The sequence below is a fragment of the Athene noctua genome, chromosome 26, assembly GCF_965140245.1.
Source record: "Athene noctua chromosome 26, bAthNoc1.hap1.1, whole genome shotgun sequence".
NCBI classification, from domain to species: Eukaryota; Metazoa; Chordata; class Aves; order Strigiformes; family Strigidae; genus Athene; species Athene noctua.
Genome location: NC_134062.1, coordinates 1,817,191 through 1,836,660, shown reverse-complemented (window position 1 = coordinate 1,836,660; position 19,470 = coordinate 1,817,191). Strand labels below are relative to the sequence as shown.

General features: G+C 45.6%; 1 protein-coding gene across 2 annotated transcripts in view; it reads left to right on the top strand.

Annotated features, from left to right (window-relative positions):
• Positions 1-19,470, top strand: part of NCAM1 (neural cell adhesion molecule 1) — a 134,264-nt gene that overhangs the window by 71,099 nt on the left and 43,695 nt on the right. Inside the window, exons 2-9 of one of the 2 annotated variants that reach the window (XM_074927647.1) lie at positions 2,512-2,586; positions 4,072-4,290; positions 5,034-5,177; positions 6,040-6,177; positions 6,700-6,817; positions 8,009-8,178; positions 9,014-9,156; positions 14,990-15,019. In XM_074927647.1, the coding sequence (XP_074783748.1) occupies positions 2,512-2,586; positions 4,072-4,290; positions 5,034-5,177; positions 6,040-6,177; positions 6,700-6,817; positions 8,009-8,178; positions 9,014-9,156; positions 14,990-15,019 (1,037 nt within the window). The remainder of the gene's footprint in view (positions 1-2,511; positions 2,587-4,071; positions 4,291-5,033; positions 5,178-6,039; positions 6,178-6,699; positions 6,818-8,008; positions 8,179-9,013; positions 9,157-14,989; positions 15,020-19,470) is intronic. The other variant, XM_074927648.1, reaches the window with a different exon arrangement.

The following is a 19,470-nucleotide window of genomic DNA, read 5'->3' as shown; positions in this document are numbered from 1 at the left end:
GGTATGCATGGGGAAGGTTGACTAAATGAACATGAAAGCGGGGAGGTATGCTTGCCTTCTCACTTGTTTAGTACCAGTGTGATTCAGATCAGAAAATGGTCACACTGGGCTATACACAACATGGGCCAGAAATCTGCTGAGCTTTCATCTTGGCTCTGACTTGCTTTGCTGAGATTGTTGATTCTCCGCTTACTGTACTGAACCAGGATTGTTTTATTCAATTAAGCACCTTCGACTTTATGCTTTTGGTTTCCAGTGACACTTCCAAAATGGTATGTTCCTCCTTTTGTCTGTGAAATCTGCTCAGTTTCACTTTCATAAATAAATGAGGAAAAAATACAAGTTTTTTAGTAGTGGGACTCCAAATGTAGGCTCCTAAGCTATGCTTAGGTATTGAAGTAGGAGACTTGCCCTTCTTCTTAGAGAGCTTCTCAGAGAGGCTGGTTATCCTTGAAAGCCCAACTTCTAATTTGGATATCTTAAGCACAGATTCAGAAACTGAACTTTGGACTTCTGTTGTGAGTGTTGGCCTCTTTTACTTTCTGAGTGAAGGTGAGAAGACTTTTACAGCAGCAATTATTGGACCCCCTGAACTTTCCACAAAAATTGAACAGTTAACCCAAAAGCTCTGGATGTTCCTTAATAAATTGTTTTCATTTGGTGAGACTAAGGATTCTTGGTTCTGTAAATTTTATTTCTAAACAGGAGCTATCACTCGCATGCTGAAGACAATATCATAAAAGACAGTTTAATTGATAATTTGAAAACACTGTAAAAGTCCCATTATTGCAAAGTGCCTGTCTCGTGCTGATGCCTCCAGTTTCTGGAGTGTTGATACTGGAAACTACTGTAATGTCACTCTAGAGTATTTGCATCACTGCACATTGCTGCAGCTGCTCTCCAAAGACATTAATTGAGTTTTTAATAGTTTGGGCTCAAATCTAGTTCTGTGGTAATGCAGAAGGATAAATGTTTTAGATAGTACTGCAAAGCAGAAATCTGGTCTGGAGAAACTCAGCGGTCCGAGTTGAACCTTCCCAGGAAGAGCACCCCAGAATATGACTCCAAATGTGAAATTCAAATGTTCAAAAGATTTGTAGAAAAACAACAGCAACAAAAATGAGCCTATAGAAGCAGGCTATTTAGTCCTCACTGCACCGAATCTCATAAACCTTCAACCTTTTATTATATTTGGCTCTTTGCAGTTGCAGTTCTGTTTGGGATTGATATTAAAGGAGGATAGTTGAGAGAAAAGAGATTGCCCATAAATAAAACAGGCTGGATGCAGGAGCTGGAGGGGCAGCGTATACTTCATTGAAAAGCACAAGGAAGCTGGGAGGGTGCCCTCAGACATGTGAGTTAAATAAAGGTGTCCAAAGGGAGATTGAAAACATCTGAAAATCCTTTTGATTTCTTCCAACAACAGTATTCTCAAATATTCTCTCTGAAATAATTTTCTAACGTGGATTATCTTTCGATAATTCCTTTGAGGCCGTGCTGGATCCAGTTGTAGGGAGCACAGGAGGTCTAGTATCTTCCACTGAGCCCAGGCTCCCTCAGTTCCAGACAAGTGTGCAGTAGATGCTTCACTCAGGTCCACGGAACATCTGCTCCATCTCTGCTGCCAAAACACCTTCAGTCTCTTATTCAAAAATAAAATAACGTAAAATAAACAAGAAAACAACAACTAAACCCCACTAACCTAAAAGCCAAAGCAATGATGACATGCCATGGCAAGACAGTGAAGAGACCAAAGTATTGCTAATATTTCCATCCCTGCAGTAGGAGGGAGCTAGGTGAAATGTGCCTGGATGAACTTGGAAGGAAGTCTCAGGCAGTACTGTGAAGGCAGAAATCAGACTGTCAGTAGTCCCTGTCAGCCTGTACCCGAGGAAATTCCCTTCCTGGGGCAGGTGTGCTCTGTCTGCCGTAAACCCCTCCGATGTGCCGGCGGGTTGGACTGTTTCTGGCTGGAACATCAGAGCAGGAGACCAAGGCAGATCGGGGACCCAAAGTATGTCAGTGACTTCCACACTGCCTTTGTGATGGTTGGTGACCGGGGCCTGGATGAATATGGTATCATACAGAGCACCAAGAAGTCTCCAAAGCAAAGATCGTTTGTGTTTGCTGTCAGGATAGGCCTGTGAGCCAGTTCCAGTTTGAGTTCAGAGGCGCTGATGCTCTGGTGGGCACAGCAAGCGTGCTCCCTAGTGTTGCAGTGTGGTAGAGATTTGAACACAAATCAGCCCTTTCTGTGTCATTTCATGTGGGTTTATAGGGGGCTGGAAGCAACTCAATGCTAGCAGCTTCTCTTCTGTCCTCGGGTCCATGGCACTGTACAGTCAGGTAAATGCTGATGAGGAGCAAGGCTCATGAAGCCAGGGATGCTCCACCCTGTACAGCCCGCGGGATGGCTAACGGAGCCACGGGGGTTGGAAGCCTGGCAGAGCTTTTTTCCTGAAGACCACTCCTGTTGTCTAACCATCTTCTCTGTGCTCCTTTCTTTTCCAGCCTCTCTACAAGTGGACATTGTTCCGAGCCAGGGGGAGATCAGCGTTGGAGAATCTAAGTTCTTCTTATGCCAAGGTGAGCAATGGCTTAGGACATCACTTGTCTCTATCTGGGTTTGCTGGGAAAGCCGATCAATGTATTAACTCGGAGATAAAAGCTCCAGTGCCAGGTCTAGCTGCAAGAGCTCTTGCTCTTTCTTTCTCATATGCCCTTACGGTTTGTAAGACTGAATAGCAAAGGCAACACATGCTATTTACTGGAAACAGTAAATGCATTCTCCCTTGAGAGCTAGCAACAGAAAGCAGCTCCAGCAACAGATTTTAAAATGAAAATACGGGTGCTGAAGTGTTGTCTCTAAACTTGAGCAATAGCCACAACAAATGGGACCTTGCATCGTTCAGCAGCTCTTTGACCTCTTGAATTGAGAATTAAGCCTGTTGTTTTTCCAAGTTATTTGTCAAATTAACTGCTAACAGCAGTAACGGGAGTGCCGGGTGTTGTGAGAATTGTTACCTCTGCAACTAAGGATTTTAATGCTGCTGCAAACCTGCACTTCTGTTTGTTCAGGTGCTCAACTGCCCTGGGCCCTTCTCCTGCGCCATACGGTGCAGTGCTGACCCGATCCGGGTACCTCAAAGCGGGTCCTACGATTTTATGGCATTTTCCAAATTAGCATCCTTGTGTCCTCTTCAGAGGTTCTCCTGAAAGCAGCTGGCCTGGTTTCTAATTGGAGGAATTAGTGTTTTGTAGCATTGACATGATAACATCCTGAAGCATGACACAGAGCAAATAGGTGCTATCGTGAGCTCTGGGAGCAAAGTGCCATCAGAGGCCCGTGATTCCTCGGGAGCATACTGACTGGGACAAGTGCTGAGGTGGTGTGATGCAGAAGTGCTTAACTGCAGGGTAAATTGTTAATGTCGGTGCTTTAAAAAGGAAAGTATACTCTGAGCAGGTGCTGCTGTGATGATATTTGCATTCAGAGAACTGTGGGGTGAATTAAAATCCCTCCAGTAATAAGAGTTTGTCCCAAATAACAAAGCCACGCTGAGGAACGCAGAGATGGGAGCTGCAAGGAGACAGCCTAGAACCCCTTAATGACAGTTGTGATTTATGGTGGGTACAGTGGAAGGTTTAAGCTGATGAATGCCAGAACTGCTGCTGCAGCAATGGCCCCGTTTCGGTGCGGAGGGAGCCCAGCCTGCAGGTTGGGTGTTTATTGAAAACATGATGGAGCTGAAGCAAGGAGAGAATTTTATGTCTCCAGCTGATCTGCATGGTGGAGGGACTGGGATGTGGAATCCCAGGGTGCATAGGAGGCCATGCTGGACTAAAATGAGTGAACCCCTCTAGATTAGAAAACCAACCTAATATTGTTTCTGCAGGGCGGGAGCTGCCCACTCACAGTGCTGAGACAGAATTTCCTTTGCTTCTCAGGTACCAGAAGCCCTTCCCCTGGGTCAGTGTTCCACATAATGCTGCTGGTTGTATTTAATTCCCTCTGTTCAGATTTGTTGGGAACTCATTTCAATTTGCTCTGTTTTCTTTTATTGTCCCCAGTGGCAGGGGAGGCCAAGTACAAAGACATTTCCTGGTTTTCCCCTAATGGTGAGAAGCTGACGCCGAACCAACAGCGCATCTCGGTGGTGCGGAATGATGACTTCTCCTCCACCCTCACCATCTACAACGCCAACATCGATGATGCTGGCATCTATAAATGCGTTGTCAGTAGCGTGGAGGAGGGAGACTCCGAGGCCACCGTCAATGTGAAAATTTTCCGTAAGAGAGCGGCTCCGAGGCTATTTTCTGGTCTACCTTGCACATGTATGAGGCAAGATTAGGGAGGCAACTGTTTTACCTTCCTAGAAAAGGCTATTTTGAAAGGGGAAGAATTGGAGGGTGAAAAGAGGGGATGTTAAGAAGATGCAGCTTTCTCCTTTCTTGTTTTTGAGGGGTAAGTGGGAACTAGGAGCATGGCTTGTCAGGGCATTCCCAGCACGTCTACTGCTTAAATCCTTCTGAAAGACAGGAGGGCAAGGGGTAGAAGAAGGTTCTAGTGTATCGTAAATGTCTGGGAGGAGTAAACAGAGAGAGCAGCTTTTGTGGCTGTCAAACATGCTACGAGATAAGACTCCCGTTGAGTAAAGAGGATCGCACATTCAGAAGGGTTTATAAGAAGCCATCAGTGTGTTGTCCAGCAGAGCCGTGATAGCAGCTCCTCCCTTTCGTCTGGAAAGCTGAGCAGTTCCAAGTTGACATTTTCTCTTTGCAGCGTGGGGGAATCTGTGAGCTGGGTGGAGTATTGGCTTGGCCCGCTGGTACGCTGGGAGGCAGGCTGGGAAATGAGGTTCCGGTGTTGCAGTGCATTGAGTCAGGCACACTTCTGTTTCCCTTGGGAACAAGAAGATTTCTAGAGACCATGTCTTCTGGGGTGTCTTTGCTTTCCTCAGGCTTCGAGTCAGGAGCACAACTTGAGGTGTGCTGGGAAAGCTGCAGTGACTTTCTCCTTCCGTTGTTTTCAGAAAAGCTGATGTTCAAGAATGCTCCCACTCCTCAGGAATTCAAGGAAGGCGATGATGCTGTGATTGTGTGTGATGTGGTCAGCTCGCTGCCTCCTACCATCATCTGGAAGCACAAAGGCAGGGATGTTATCCTAAAAAAAGATGGTAAGGCACAAGAGGTGTCTCGGTGCTTCTCCATTCAGGGGTCAAATGTCCATCTCCCATCAGGGCTTAAATCAGGCTTATACAAGGGGTTCAGGAGAACAAAATGGTGCTCAGGAGGGAGGAGAGAAGCAGTTTGTACCTAACACTAGGTCTTAGGATGTGAATTTAGTTATTCGAGGTGCTGTGGTTTGGCAGTGGCACGGCAATAACGTTCCCACAGAAAAGGCCATCAGGCTTTGACACTGGAATAGACCAAGGAACGCGAGAAAAGGTTCTCAGATAAAAGAAATGCTATTAGACAGAAAAGTTGCACGCTGTGGTACTCTGCAGTCTTCCTAAGGAAAAGGGGCTAAAAGCTGCTTGCCGAGAACCTTTCCCTTTCTTTCAAAATGCTGCAGACTGTCATGCCCAGGGGGGCATTTTACCACAGAGGGGACCCCGGAGCCTTGACCCCAGTTGGGATCCCTGCCTCAGCTGTGCTTCCCACGTCTGCTTGTTGCAGGCACAAGGGAACTGTTGTAAGACTTGAACTCTGCCACCCTTGGGCAGGAGGGGCAAGTTACAGATTGTTTGTTGTCTGATACTAATGAAATGCAAATGTGTTTGTGTGTGTCTGTTTATCCCTCCGTGTGTACTTATGGTATAAAGCACCAGAGCCGTTTGCCTGCCGCCCACATCTGGGTTCTTTCTTGGCAACATCAGATCCAGTTACAGCAGCATCTCCATTAAATGATGGGGAGGGAAATTTTATTACACTAAGCCTTGTCCCAACCCAGAAAGGGCAAGGAGAGGAGAAGAACCTGTCACCTGCAGTGAGCTTTCCTGAGGATGCCTGGACCAACCTTCCTTTTGTCTTTTCTAGTTCGATTCATAGTCCTGTCCAACAACTACCTGCAGATCCGGGGAATCAAGAAAACGGATGAAGGGACGTACCGCTGCGAGGGCCGGATCTTGGCTCGTGGGGAGATCAACTTCAAAGATATTCAGGTCATTGTAAACGGTGAGCAGCTCGGAGTGAGGGCAGCGTGGGGGCAGGGTGTGCAGCGCCCGCGCTCCAGGCTGCCGATGGCAATGGTACTTCAGATTCACACTCACTGTTTGCCATCAGCTTACTAGTCTTTCTCTGCTGTGTCCCATAAAAATGTCAAAGAAATCGACTGTTTACCAGGTGTTTACCGGAAACTGTCACGTCACGAGAAACCTTAAGTGTCTCATGACTTAAGAGTGAGGTACTGATACGGTTGGGACTCCAGTGGTTTTGCCCACAATGCTGACTTTCTGTGCATCCCCCCACCCCCTGCCCGCCCTTCCCTGTGCTGATTGCTTTGGAGAGATCCTGCATCAGACCTGCTGACTGAAACCTGCAGGTGATGGCGTAAGGGTTGGGATTCCTGGGGACATCTCTGTGTGTTGGAGAGATTTACAGTGAGCCTTCCAGGGCCCACGCTTGCTCACATCTCCTGTCACACTTGCTCACATCTCCTGTCCTTTCTAACTTGAGTGTGGATTCCTTCTCTTCTAGTACCTCCTTCTGTGCGTGCCAGGCAGAGCACTATGAACGCCACCGCCAACCTCAGCCAGTCTGTCACCTTAGCATGTGATGCTGATGGCTTTCCTGAGCCAACCGTGACGTGGACAAAGTAAGATGCTGTGTACAATGTCCTGGTTGTGTGTGAGCGTGGATGTTTTCACAAAGGCCTGGAAAGCCAGGCTGGAGGGAAAGCAGCATTTTAACTGGAATAAGATTGATTAATTTTTCTCACCAGTGAAAGAAAAGCCTTATAACAGAATTGCAGCTAGCTTCTCTTTTGGGTTGATCCAGGTAGGCAGCTAAGTACCACTTACTACCTGCCTCCCGAGGGGCATGGGGAAGGGTAAAATCCCAAAACTCTCACGGGTTGAGATAAAGACATTTTAACAGATAAAGCAAAGCTGTGCATGCAAGCAAAGCGAAATGAGGAATTCATTCGTTCCTTGCTGTTGTCAGGCAGGTGTTTAGCCAGGTCAGCTGCCCCAGATGTATCCCCTCCTAACTTGTGCACTCCCAGCCTACTCGCTGGCAGGGCAGCATAAGAAACAGAAAACCTTTTGACATGGTGTCTGTTATCAACACTGTTTTGGTTGCAAACCCAAAATGTAGCACTATGTGAGCTACTAGGAAGAAAATTAACTCTGTCTGAGCCAAAACCAGTACAGCTTCCTGGAAAAACGAGAATAACAGTAAAAGTATCAATTTTTTCCCTGTCCCATTGCATCCTTTGTCAAACTGCAAATAGAGAAGAAGCTTCACGTTGACCAGACCCATCCCGTGGGTCAGTTTATTATCTATCATCTGTTGCACTGGCGGGGAAATGCAAAAATGGGTGCTGTAACTTGTATTTGTCATGCCAGGAGATCCTCATCTGAAGTCTTTCTCTTCATTTTATTGTGTCTAAATTTCACTGCCAGGCACTGATACAGACTTCAGGTGTGCTGTTCTTGAAATTGTGTAGCCTTTGGTGAAGGTTACGAGCACGGTTGTAATGTTGAAAAAGCTGATGACAGCTCGGAATGCTGCCTCGATATGCAAGGACAGGAGCCACCTTCGGTGGTGTTTGTGTATAGGCTGTGTCAGGAGGGGGAAGGTTCAGCTTCCAAGAGCCCTAAGGCAGGAGGGATTAGGAATGGATCAAAATGTAAACTTCATAACCCACAGGGAAGGGAAAAGGTGGTGCTCTCTCCTAGTCTGAGGAGTTTCGGTGTAGTAATGCCTTTCTAGTGTTAACGAGTCTAAAACAAAATAGCCTTCGCTTCTGCTCCCCAACACAGCCAGTGTGCTCTGTGCCCTGCAGGGATGGAGAGCAAATAGAAGAGGCTGATGATGAAGAGAAATACAGTTTTAACTACGATGGGTCTGAGCTCATCATCAAGAAGGTGGATAAGAGTGACGAAGCGGAATACATCTGCATTGCTGAGAACAAGGCTGGCGAGCAGGATGCCACTATTCATCTAAAAGTCTTTGGTAACCATGCGCTTACTGTCCCCCCTTTCCCACCCAGTTGGCTATTGGTGGCTCACTAGTGCAAGCTGGGAGTAACTTACTTATCCCAGTTAATGCCTGATGTGTCTTACCCAGAGCTGCTTCTTTCCCAAGTGATGCTGTGCACCTCTGCCACCGTGATGCTGTGTGCGTGTCTGAAACAGGTGCCGACTCCACTCCTCTCTGATAAAAGAAATTCAGTCCTGTGCAGGGGCGGTGCGAGATTCTCATGGTACCTGAAATATTTTCCTGGCCCAGGGGGCTGAATCCTAATCCAACCAAAGCTGCTGTTAAAAGGGCTTTAGCACTTCAGTGGGACTTGCTATAACCTGGCCAGGGGGTGAACTGCACCCACCACTGGGCGAACGATGAATCAGCAGCTTTCCTGATTCCGTGAGTCTGGGAGCGTTACGGAATATCATTCTGTCTGTCCCATCTCTCTGCCAGCCACTTGACAAAGCTGTTTATCAAAAGGCTAATTTGGGGCAGAGAGAGTAGGCAGCAAGGTGGAAGATTTAGCTGATAATCTCAGAAACTGATGGTTTGTGCGGCATGAAATGGGTTCTGCTTCAGATCTACTCTCTTCTAGTCCCGTCTTACAAGCCTCATCTGTAAGTGTGTCTAGAAAAGGTCTCCTAGTTCTGCAAGGAGGTACCATACCTCTTCTCAAATGTCCCTCTGCTCCCTTCCCCACGTAGCAGTAAACTTGTGCCAATTCAAAAGCCTTTTTTCCCCAGTGTTGCTTCTTTCAGCCTGTTGCTGTTGACAGACAAGCTTCACTCTGAGCACCAACTGAACGAAGGCTTTTTCTTTTCAGCAAAACCCAAAATCACCTATGTGGAGAATAAAACAGCCATGGAGCTGGAGGATCAGATTACACTGACCTGTGAGGCATCTGGGGACCCAATCCCTTCCATCACTTGGAGAACCTCCACCCGGAACATTAGCAATGAAGAGAAGGTACAACTTTTCCCAAAACCATGGTCTCATCTGCTGGGATGGGTGCAGCCTGTATCTGTTTGCCTCTGCTGAGCCAGAATGCATGGTAGCCACATGCAGATGCACGTGGAAATCACGGTGATTCCCCTCTCTGTAGTGAGAACACGTGGGGTCCTACACAGCCTGTCTGCTAAAGGGTCAGATCCAGCTGAAGCAGTGCCAGGGGTGTCCTTTGGTACCAAGAGCCTTCTCGGTCCATAACAGCTGAGGATGTGCTTTCTGCTTCCTGCTGGTATCACTCTGAGTTGAGTTAACTTGGAAAGCAGTAGGGCCTGGATCCTTTTCAGAGGAGTTTCCAAAGGGACCTACAGTTGCAGGAAGCTTGTGAGAGGGTTTTTCCCTTCAGTTTGCAAGCTGAGAGGTGGGAACGAGCACCCTGATTGCAGTGTTGTCCGTGCTGTCATGGTGATGGTATGATCTGGGAGAGTGGCAGGTGGAGAGCTGTGGGGTATTATCTCTCAAAGATGCAGTGGACCAAAATGAGCCTGTTAATTCCTTCTTGCCCTTCTGTATTGTATTCTAGTAGTGCATGTGTCTGAAGCACGAACGCCTGGCTGCCTTTGTGTTCACCTGTTTCGTTGATCACATCAATACCATTTTGTTCTTAAAAGGCAAAAATAATTAGCAGTTTTTCTTTTAAAAGAGTGCTGTTATTCTTTATTGGCTACGATTCTCCTTAACTAAACAAGATTAGGATGTGCTCTAGTCTGTAGATATTTCATAATAGTTGCACAGGTTATCAGGAGGCATAGCTGAAAGCCTAGACAAAAGTTGGAGCAAGGAGTTGTTGCTTATTAATGATCTTCTAATAACAGGATGCTTCAAGGCTCAGCTAACTTGGACGTACCAGGAGTTCTGACTCCGTGTGAAGGCAGCAGCTGATAGACTGTGAAAGTCTTAAAGCAACAGAGGTACCCACTGTCACCATCCCCACAGCTGCCTTCTGCGCTGCAGCTTCCTAAATGAGCTTTTTTTAATCGCCTCTCTGATGTCATCTCTTCACCGGGATGTTAATATGTGACTTCTTAATCATGGTGCCAAAGTTTTCCAGCCTTTAATTCTTTCTTAACATCTTTTGGATTTGAGGGCTGGTCTAAGTCCCTGCAATGTTTAGAGAGAGATGTTCATTGCCTCCAAAAGCTGTTGGCTTGGGCTCTCACTACAGGATGACTGGGGGACCTGTTTTGACAGGATGAGATTATTCATGGTCTTGTCTCTGTCTAGGAGAGCGGTGGCGGGAGCTCAGTGCTCCAGTGCATCTAGCACTAGAGTTTGGATCACAGCCACAGAGAAGAGCTTTGACAGGAATTACATAAAAACTGAAATAACACTAAGCCAAGCAGAAGTCGGTAGGAGAGCCTGTTTGCAGAGTCCCATCTGTCCAGCCCAGTTAAACTAACAAGGTCTCAGTGGCAAAACTGCTAACCATTTTTGAGACTCTCATATATCCTGCTTGATGCTGTTAAGTTGATGATCAATATTAAGGAAAATGTCAATACTCTGATAGTTTCTGATATAGATGGGGGGAAATCAGAGGTTTGGGGAACTACTATGTGTCTCATGGACTGGTTTAAACCTTCAAGGGAAAGATATTTTTTTTAATTATATACCATGCGCTTTCTAGGCAGAATTTTGTGTGTGTGTGTTTTGTTCTCTATCTTGTGCTGTAAGTTTAGGCGAATGGTACAGATGTCCAGAAAATCCTCAGGTCAAATTAACTCTGATAAACATTCTGTTACATGTACAACCAAACGCATAGATTCAGTTTACTATCCACTGACTGTCTCTGGGATAGCACAGGGAAATGGATGGTCTCTGATGTGGACAGACTCTACTGATTTTAACATTATCAAGCTTTAGGTACTTGGATGCATCTGTCTTGCTACGTGCTGTTCCCTTTCGTAATTCTATTTCAGTCCAGATTTTTAAAGGTCTAGAAGTGCCTTAATTCCCATGAACGTGTTTCCATGAACACCTGGTGTCTTAGAAAAACCTTCTCAGACCCCCAAACAGCCTCTCTGGCTTAGAGGTTTTTCCCCCCCTCAGCCTGTCCAAGAATAGGAACAGCCTGAGATACGGACACAGTGCTGGAGGTGCTGTCGCTCAAACACCCGGATTGACAGTGTCACAACTGTTTCACTATTCCCACACTTCCCCGAGAGATCTGTTGACATCCTGGCCTGCATAGCCAAAGAGTCTCCTCTCTGTGACTGTGCCCACATAACGTGGCACCCCTTGGAAAAACAATCTTTTGTTTTGAGGATGGTTTGCAAAGGTAAGTGGTTGTGACTGTGCTCTAGCAAAATCAGATGATTGGCAACTGCATCCCAACACGGATGAGCAGACCAGACTTCCAGATACTGGCATGCTGGAAGCTTGCTTTTACTAGTCAGCTTGCACTCTTCTGCCCTGCAGAGAGGGCAAGTAAAATTAAAAAAAAAAAATTTTTTTAAAATTGCTTAGTTACTTGGGTTGTGAATGTAGGAACATGCTACTTAGGAGAAACTTTTGGCCTGTCAGTCTGAGATTCCTGTCCTACTGCAAAACATAGCGAGAACTAACACACCTGGGAAGTCAACAGCATCATGATTTGAAGTGTTTCAGCCTTCTCTTTCCTCCAGTATTTACTCTGTGCCATTTTAGGGAAGAGGAATGCTTTCTCCTGGAATAATACCAGGTGTAAAGCTGATCAAGCCAGTATGCCATGCTCCTCATCACCTTCAGGAGGCCTTGTGCCCGTTTAAAGCGACATGTTTCTTCTCTTGCTCCAGCAGAATACTGTTACTCAGTAAATACAGTTCTGATCTGTTGTGTATTGGTGGATAGAAGTGTCACAGTTTTAAGGCAGGCACGAGCGTGTTTCCCGTCAGATTTTTGGGTGAGTCAGTTGCTGACCGCTCTCTGCAACTGGCCCGTGAAGGTGTGTGTGAGATGGTCCGAGGTTTCTTCCCAGCAGTGTAGCTCAGTGTGTGAGGGATGGGAGGTGTAGCAGGTGGTGTTTTTACGCAGGCCTGTTGTCACCTTGCCAGAGCTGGCAGTAGGTCGGTCTGTGGCACAGGGTCCCGCTCAGTACTGCTGCCTGGCCCCCTCTCAAGACCTGCATCATGTCACCGATTTCTGTAATGGCAAGTCAAAAATAAAGCGAAGGTTTTCTCACCAGAATGAAGGAATCGAAGAACAGAGGGAAGAGATCAGCTCTGGTATTCTTCCTCCTTTATCCTGATTACAGTTTAAGCTGTAGGGTGTTATGGGACCTCTTCCACCAGGGCTGTCCCACAAGGTTCCCGGTTCCTAAAGCAGGAAAATGCAGAAGTCTGACTTCTGAAGGGTTCAGTGTGTGAGAGGCCCCTTTAGGAGGTGAGCGCTTCTTGGAATAACAGATGTCTTCTTGCTCACCCCTCGGGCGGGGGAATTACATGGCTGCAGCGTGCTACCCTGAGGAACAGCCCAACATCCTTCCACTTATTTTCTGGGTTACTGTTACTGAGCAGTAGCCTCTGTCAACTCGGTGTTGGTGGCAGCTAGAGCAAATAGATAAACTGTTTAAAATTTAGAAAGCTTTGCATGAAAACAACTTGATTGAATTCCAGCAAGGTAAGGAGTGCCCCGGTGCTGGGATGTAAGCATTGGGCTGCCAGTGTTGCAGCAGCATGCTAGGGCACAATAACCAACAGTTCCCTTGCACAGCTCACATGAGGTCAAATTTAGCGTGAAGTCATTAAAAAAACCTGTAAAAAAATAAGAAATTGACTGAAATATAAAAGAGCCAAATACTCTGCCGATGCAAATGAGCATTGTTGCAATACCATCAGCAAAGCGCTTCTAGATGCGATGCAGCGGATCTAACATTTCAAAATTTAACTTGTTTCATTTCCTGATTATTTTTTTTTTTAAGTGGACCATGAATTCAATTCCCTGCCTTAAATTTGTGTTGTGCTTCATATCTTATGAGATGTACATGGGAATATCTCTGGATTTAATGATCCAGGGAGTAAAGTACATTGGCAGTTCCAAGGAACTCTGTTCTAACTGCAGATGCTCCCGTTTAACAACTTGCTTCCCAAGGGAAGGGAAGATATCAGCCTGCTCAAGGGTCTTGGTTCCCCCTCTGTCCCCTCCATGGTGCTGAGTAGAGCTTGTGTATCTCTTTGTCTTGCTGAGGGAGAGGTACTAGGAAACTCTTCAAGATGGAGAATGTGGTTCTGTCTTTTTTCCCCACACCCACGAGTGCCATTACGAAGAAACAGCAAATTCAAGGAGTGTGGGAACAGGCTTTTCTACTCCTTCATCTTCCTTTAGGTTGACAGGTACTGAACGCCAAAGGATAAAAAGATGTCTCTTTTGTCCTTTTTTTTTTTTTTCTTTTTTCTTAAATCCCTCTGTGCTGACACATAGAGACTCAGTGAATGGGTTTGAAAGGGGATGTGCCTGGGTATAAGCAGGGGAGTTCCCTGGCTAGCCTGGCTTGCTCAGGTCCAGTGAATTACTGGTACATCAGAAAGGGATTATGCTGGATTATTATGGTTGCCTGTTCAGTTTTTAAGGAACTTGTGCACAACAGGATATATATGTATATATATACATAGAAATTACCAGGTGATGGGAGTGTCCTAGCCCATGCAGGTAGGTGTTGGTGAGCTTCTCTTTAGGTGGCTTTACCTCAGGCTTCTAGTTACAAGCAAATAACTTGCTTTTATCAAAGACATTCTAAAATGAGACTGTCTGTACCATATGTTAATGCTTAAGTCTCACAGTGTTCACGAGAAGCACTGTGGCAATGATACTCTGTTTTTTTTATTCTCATTTCCTAAGCTTTCATCTCCATTTCTGTAATGTCACTCTTGTCTATGCTGTTCCATCCCCCCGTTGGCAATGCTTGTGCCTCATGTTCTATAACGCCATCATGGCTGTGATATTAGCAGGTGATTTTTGACTCCTGAACTGAAATGGGTCAAGTTGCAATTGAAATGGAGACCAAAAATAAAAATAAAAAAATTTGGAAGATAAATTACAGGGGGAAAATGTAACCCAGCAACTTTGGTCTCTCTGAACCACAGTGAATATGGCTCACACTGTTGGTGGCTTTCTCTGAATGGGAAATGTGTGTTTCTTGGTAAGGTTTGTGCATGTTTCACTCATGCCTGTTGTTTGGCTGTCCAAGGCCATGAAGGACTGGGTGCACATACCCCTGAGGAGGATGAGCCGGACGTGATCAGCTGGAGGGGCAAGGTTCTGCCCTGCTCTCTCCTGCCCGCGCGGGTCCTACTGTGTCAGGGCTCTGCAGTTGAAGGTCTCCCACTCCTGGCGCAGTGTGCATGTGAAAATGTGTACAGATGCATGATCACATTAACGAGACGAGTGTTAATGTTAATCAGTGTGTGTGGGTGGCTAACCAACCAGTGTTAGAAAACCAGTTCCATAACTATCATTGTAATTGAGTGACCTAGGTCCTAAGAATCACTTCCCCGGTGTGGTGGGAACAGATTTCGAGAAACGGTGAGATGTGACAAGGGAAATAGTCACTCCGTGTGTAAAAACAAAAGCCGTCTTTAGGTATCATCAGCCTTTGTTTAATCATTTTAAGACCAATTTCTAGGATATTAAATTTTGAATGCAAATCTAAATTGGGAAATGGAAATTGTGATCACCCCACACACATGAGATGTGCAACTTGGAGCCTGCATGTGCACAGAACGCAGCGTGCTGCATACATTATGATACCTAAAAGCAACCTTTGATAAACTTTTATTGCTTTTTTTTTTCTGTTGTTGTGTTCTATATCTGTTCCTTCCAGGCTTCGTGGACCCGGCCCGAGAAACAAGAGGTATAAGATTACCAGACCTTTAGCAAACTTCTTAGTGTTTTGGTTTTCTTAAGCATTAAAGATTAACAAATCTCTAGTCCAGTAACCACACCAACTAAACTAGCATTAATAATATGAACAAATTAAATATCGATGCATAAAAGAAACAGCTTATAGATGCATAAAAGAAACAGCTTATAGAGTTAGAAGTTGCTTGGCATGTAGTAATGCATTTATGAATGAGCAAACTAGCTGTGTTGGGAGTAACCCTGGTTGTCACTTAAAAAAAAAAAAAGACAAAAATAAAAGCAAATGTAAAATCTGACAAATACTGCATTCACCATTTTCTTCTATGCTAGCAGTGTGATCATATCTCACCTCTAGAGTTTTAAGGATTAGCAACACCGTGTATTCTGGGAAAGTATTTTTTCCCAAAGATAGCCTCTCCCGCTCCAGCCAACTCATCTGTTTGCTCATGGTGCTCCCTAAGTTTGACCTTCTCTTAAAGGACAACTGCATCATGTTCCATTTCAAAATCAATGCTGAGAAACCTTTCACAAGTTACATTACTCCAGAAAATGCTGCACATTGCTAAATTATTATTTCTCTTTGATTTGCGAGGGTCAGGGAGGAGGTGTGGGATAATGCAGTAACTCAGTTTGGTGCAAATGTGTTTTTTTGCTGTTTTATTTCACATTCAGTGCTGTATTTTAAAAATAAGAATAATAACCACCTACTTTTATGTGCACCTGGTTTGTAGCATTCCTGCTTCAGAATGGTTCAAATGGGAAGCATCTTTCCAAGTAAATAATAGGGGTCAGGTAGAGAACAAAATTAGCTGTCAGAACTGGGTGACCGGTATTTGTATTTTTAGGATCAACTTTATGGAGTCTCTGGGTATCCTGAATTCTTTTTTACTTTTAAGCCATCTTAAATCATGGAGACTGGTGTGGCCTAAAAAAAAGGTGAACATCTAATGAGCACCATCTGCCCTTGTTTCGTATGGGGCTGAGAAGATCCTGCCCATTCCTACTTCAGAATAATCTGTTGGAATAGATTCATTTTGGCAAGCGAAGGCATTTGATATTCAGACCAGTTTGCGTTGAAGAATTTGGAATTTGAGTAGTTGCATCTCTTCAGGCCTCATGTTAATTGCTCTTACAGTTGTCTCTGTCTGCCCTCCATCCCTGCTCCCTCCCTTCCCCGTGTTTTCACTGTGCTCTCTGTCTCAAGCTTTTTATTAATATGAGCACTAACACTATTAAGCTTGCTGTCTCTAAATTTCTTACTTTGTGTCTCAGAATAGCGCGTGGGGTTCTGTGGGAATGTTGTTGAAGCTTACCGCTGCAGCTTGTGCCGGGGTCCGTGTGACGGAGCCAGCACGGGCCCCTCAGCAGCGTGTGCGGCTGCGGGAGGTCGCTCCTCGGGAGGCCGAGTGACAGTGGCATGAAGTGTTTCACTCTTACTGATGCAGTGCTGATTCAAAGTGAGAAAGTCTCTCTGAGCTTCAGTCATAGCAGCATCTACGGGTGGTAAATCTTGCTTTCCTTGCTTGGAGGCACGAGTGCAGGTGGCTGATTCTTCCTCTAAAGCCCGGTTAGCTCTGCTTCCTACGCCCAGCCCATAATGTCTCAGATCACCGTTCTGGTCCTGCCTATACTGGAGAGTTGTTAAAAGTCATATTAGCAGCATATGCTAACAACCTGCTCCCCTCCTTATCACCAACAGATGCGGAAAAACTCAGTTAGAAGCAAAATTACCCCTCAGTTACACCAGCCACTGGTGATGACGTTGTGGTAACTGGGAATTAATCAGTGCAGCCTTACAAATACTGAGAGCTGCGCAGGAGCTGTGGGTGGTGCAGTGCAAGCACAGAGCTAGGAGAGACCGCTCGCCTGCCTTCACTGGGATTTGTAGCTGTGGTCAGGATTTCCAAGTGCTGGTTTGTGATTATGCCCACCGCGTGGAAAGTGGGTGAGGAGATTGACTTCATTTAATGCAGTTATTAGATACTTACGTGTAAAAGGACTGAAAAATCCAGAGGCGGAGGGAAGGTAAATGCATTTCCTACTTGTCTCTCCTCTTGCCCTTTGTCACTGAAGTATTGGAATCCAGGCCAGCTCTGTCCAGAGCGGCTGTGTGCCACGTGGCACTGTCAGAACTGGGAGAAAAACATTGCATGTATGTCAGGGCAAGCTGTAGAAATCAGTGCAGAATATCACACCCTTCTGTAGAGGGGCAGTGGGTACGGCATGAGTTGCTGCCTCTGTCCCTTAGGTTGTCTCCCCGTTACTTGAAGCATTTTGCTGTCCAAAATACTCAAAATCAGAGAAGTTAGGTAAAAGGGATTAAAAGTGTCTACATCTGGCTCACAAGTTTCTACCTATGCTGTGTCTCGGAATTGTTAGCATCTGATAATCCAAAATATGAATAAACTAGTAGCATGCTTTCTTGAGGAGAAATTTTTCTCTTCTTTGGAGTATTTTTCCTGATCTTTCTTTTTCTTTTCTTGTGCCTTTTGCATTAAGAAACAGAGCTGCAGAGTCGGTTGCATTACTTGTAAAGTTGTTATTTTGCCATGACTGCCTAGCACTTTTTTGTTTGTACTGGATCTTGACAAACTGGGGAAAAGGCAGGTGATACTGGATGTAAAATTGCCTTGGCTCTAGTGATCATATGCTGGTATTTTGCCGTGCATATACTCTTGCCTGCTGATGGGGTCATAAAGACAAGTATTTAGAATATTCACCCAACTCAGTGAGATGAAAGGAGCTGGGAGTCTCTGCAGATACGGAATCTTGATATTTATGGCTCCTACTGCAATAGTTTCAGAAATGAGCTGGGTTTTGGGGTCAAATCACAAGTCAGCCAGCCAGTGAAGAAAAATAAAAGCAGAATTTGGCTGTGAAAGATCCCCTAGTGGACCAGTGTCGGGTTGAGGGATCCTTCCCTGGTTCTAGGGAACAATGCACACACCAGCACGTGTCCGGGCCGCACAGAACTGTCCCAGCAACACGAGGGGCCGAGCACAGGAGAGGGAATGGAGCTTGTAGCTTGTGGCCTTGGTCCTGGATTGCAGTAGAGCTGTGTGCAGGGTAGAAGAGAGAAGAAAAATACGTATAATTGGGTTTGCCTCATGAAAGGGTCCTGGTTTTGTGCATGTGAAATTTGACTAGTTCAAATGAATTAATACTCAGAAATAAGAGGCAATCACATTTACTTGTAGAAACTTTGTCAGTCTCGGAGATGCAGACCATGAGCTCAGAACAGAAAGAGGCTTCAGGCCCAGAGAACCTGACTGCTTGAGATACCAGAGATGCACTTTGTGCTACAGCTCAGTGCGTGTGGCTCTTTGATATCCTCGGGGTTTTTACTCGTAATCTCAGTACTTGTCCTGTATCTTCCAAGAAAATTAACGCTCTTGGAGCATTAATTGCATTAAGCGTGGCAGGCTGCAGCAGCAGGCACAGCCATGAGGATACTTAGTTTATTCACTTGTGCTTGTGCCAATTCAGAAACTAGATGAGAGAGTTGGTGCTTTAAAGCTTCCAAGCACCAGGGTGGAGGGACTACTCCATGGCCTCACATGCTTCATGTATTAAGAGAGCACTTGGGCCTTCATCACAAATTGGAGAGAGGAAAAAACCCCCAAACCCCAAAAAACAACAACAAAAAAGAAACCCCAGTGATGTGGGATGGGATCTCTGGGTGGCTACAATCCCTTTGAGCCAGTGGTAGCCTGGATTTTACATTCCCTGTCTCCCTGTCATTGACATCCCCACACTTTCTTGTATGTGAAAGCAATTTCTAAACTGGCATATAACCAGTGCAGATTGCTCTAGAACTTTCTTGGAGCATCCCAAGACTTTGAAGCAGAGCTGTCTCTAGAAGGGTCGTGTAGTTTTCTTGCCCTGTTCCCTGTACCTCGCTCACTTCAGTGCAATGCTGAGGTGAGAGTTCTGAGCTTTCGTTTTGTCTGATTTCAGCTCTGAGGTCTGGATCTGTTCTCGTTAATGCCATTTCAAGGATACTGAAAGAAAACAAGTATTAGTGAGAGCAGAGGAAGCCTGAATTCTCCAAGTGGAAAGGCAGTAGCTCTTGGGGAAGTTTTCTGCAAAAGCACGCTGGCAAAAATATTTAACCAGAGCTGGATCTCTGCAGTTCTGATTCTGGGAAGAAGCTAGACGTTATCCAGCTGTCCTCAGACATGTAGTAGCATCTGATACTTTGGTCCTTCATTTCATTTTTTCCCCTTCTCCTGAGTGCTTTGAATCACTGCAGCTGGCCCTGTGCAACAAGGAATTCTCTTGTTGCTTTTGGAAATGTCTCTCTGTGCCCGGGATTTCACCTGGCCCCAGGTGACCACTTCTGAAGTACTGAGCACTGGAGGGTTGGCGTGAGGTAGACTTGCATTTCTTCCCATCCCTTTAGTCTGCACCACAGGCTCAGAGCTCAGCCTCTAACTCTCTTTT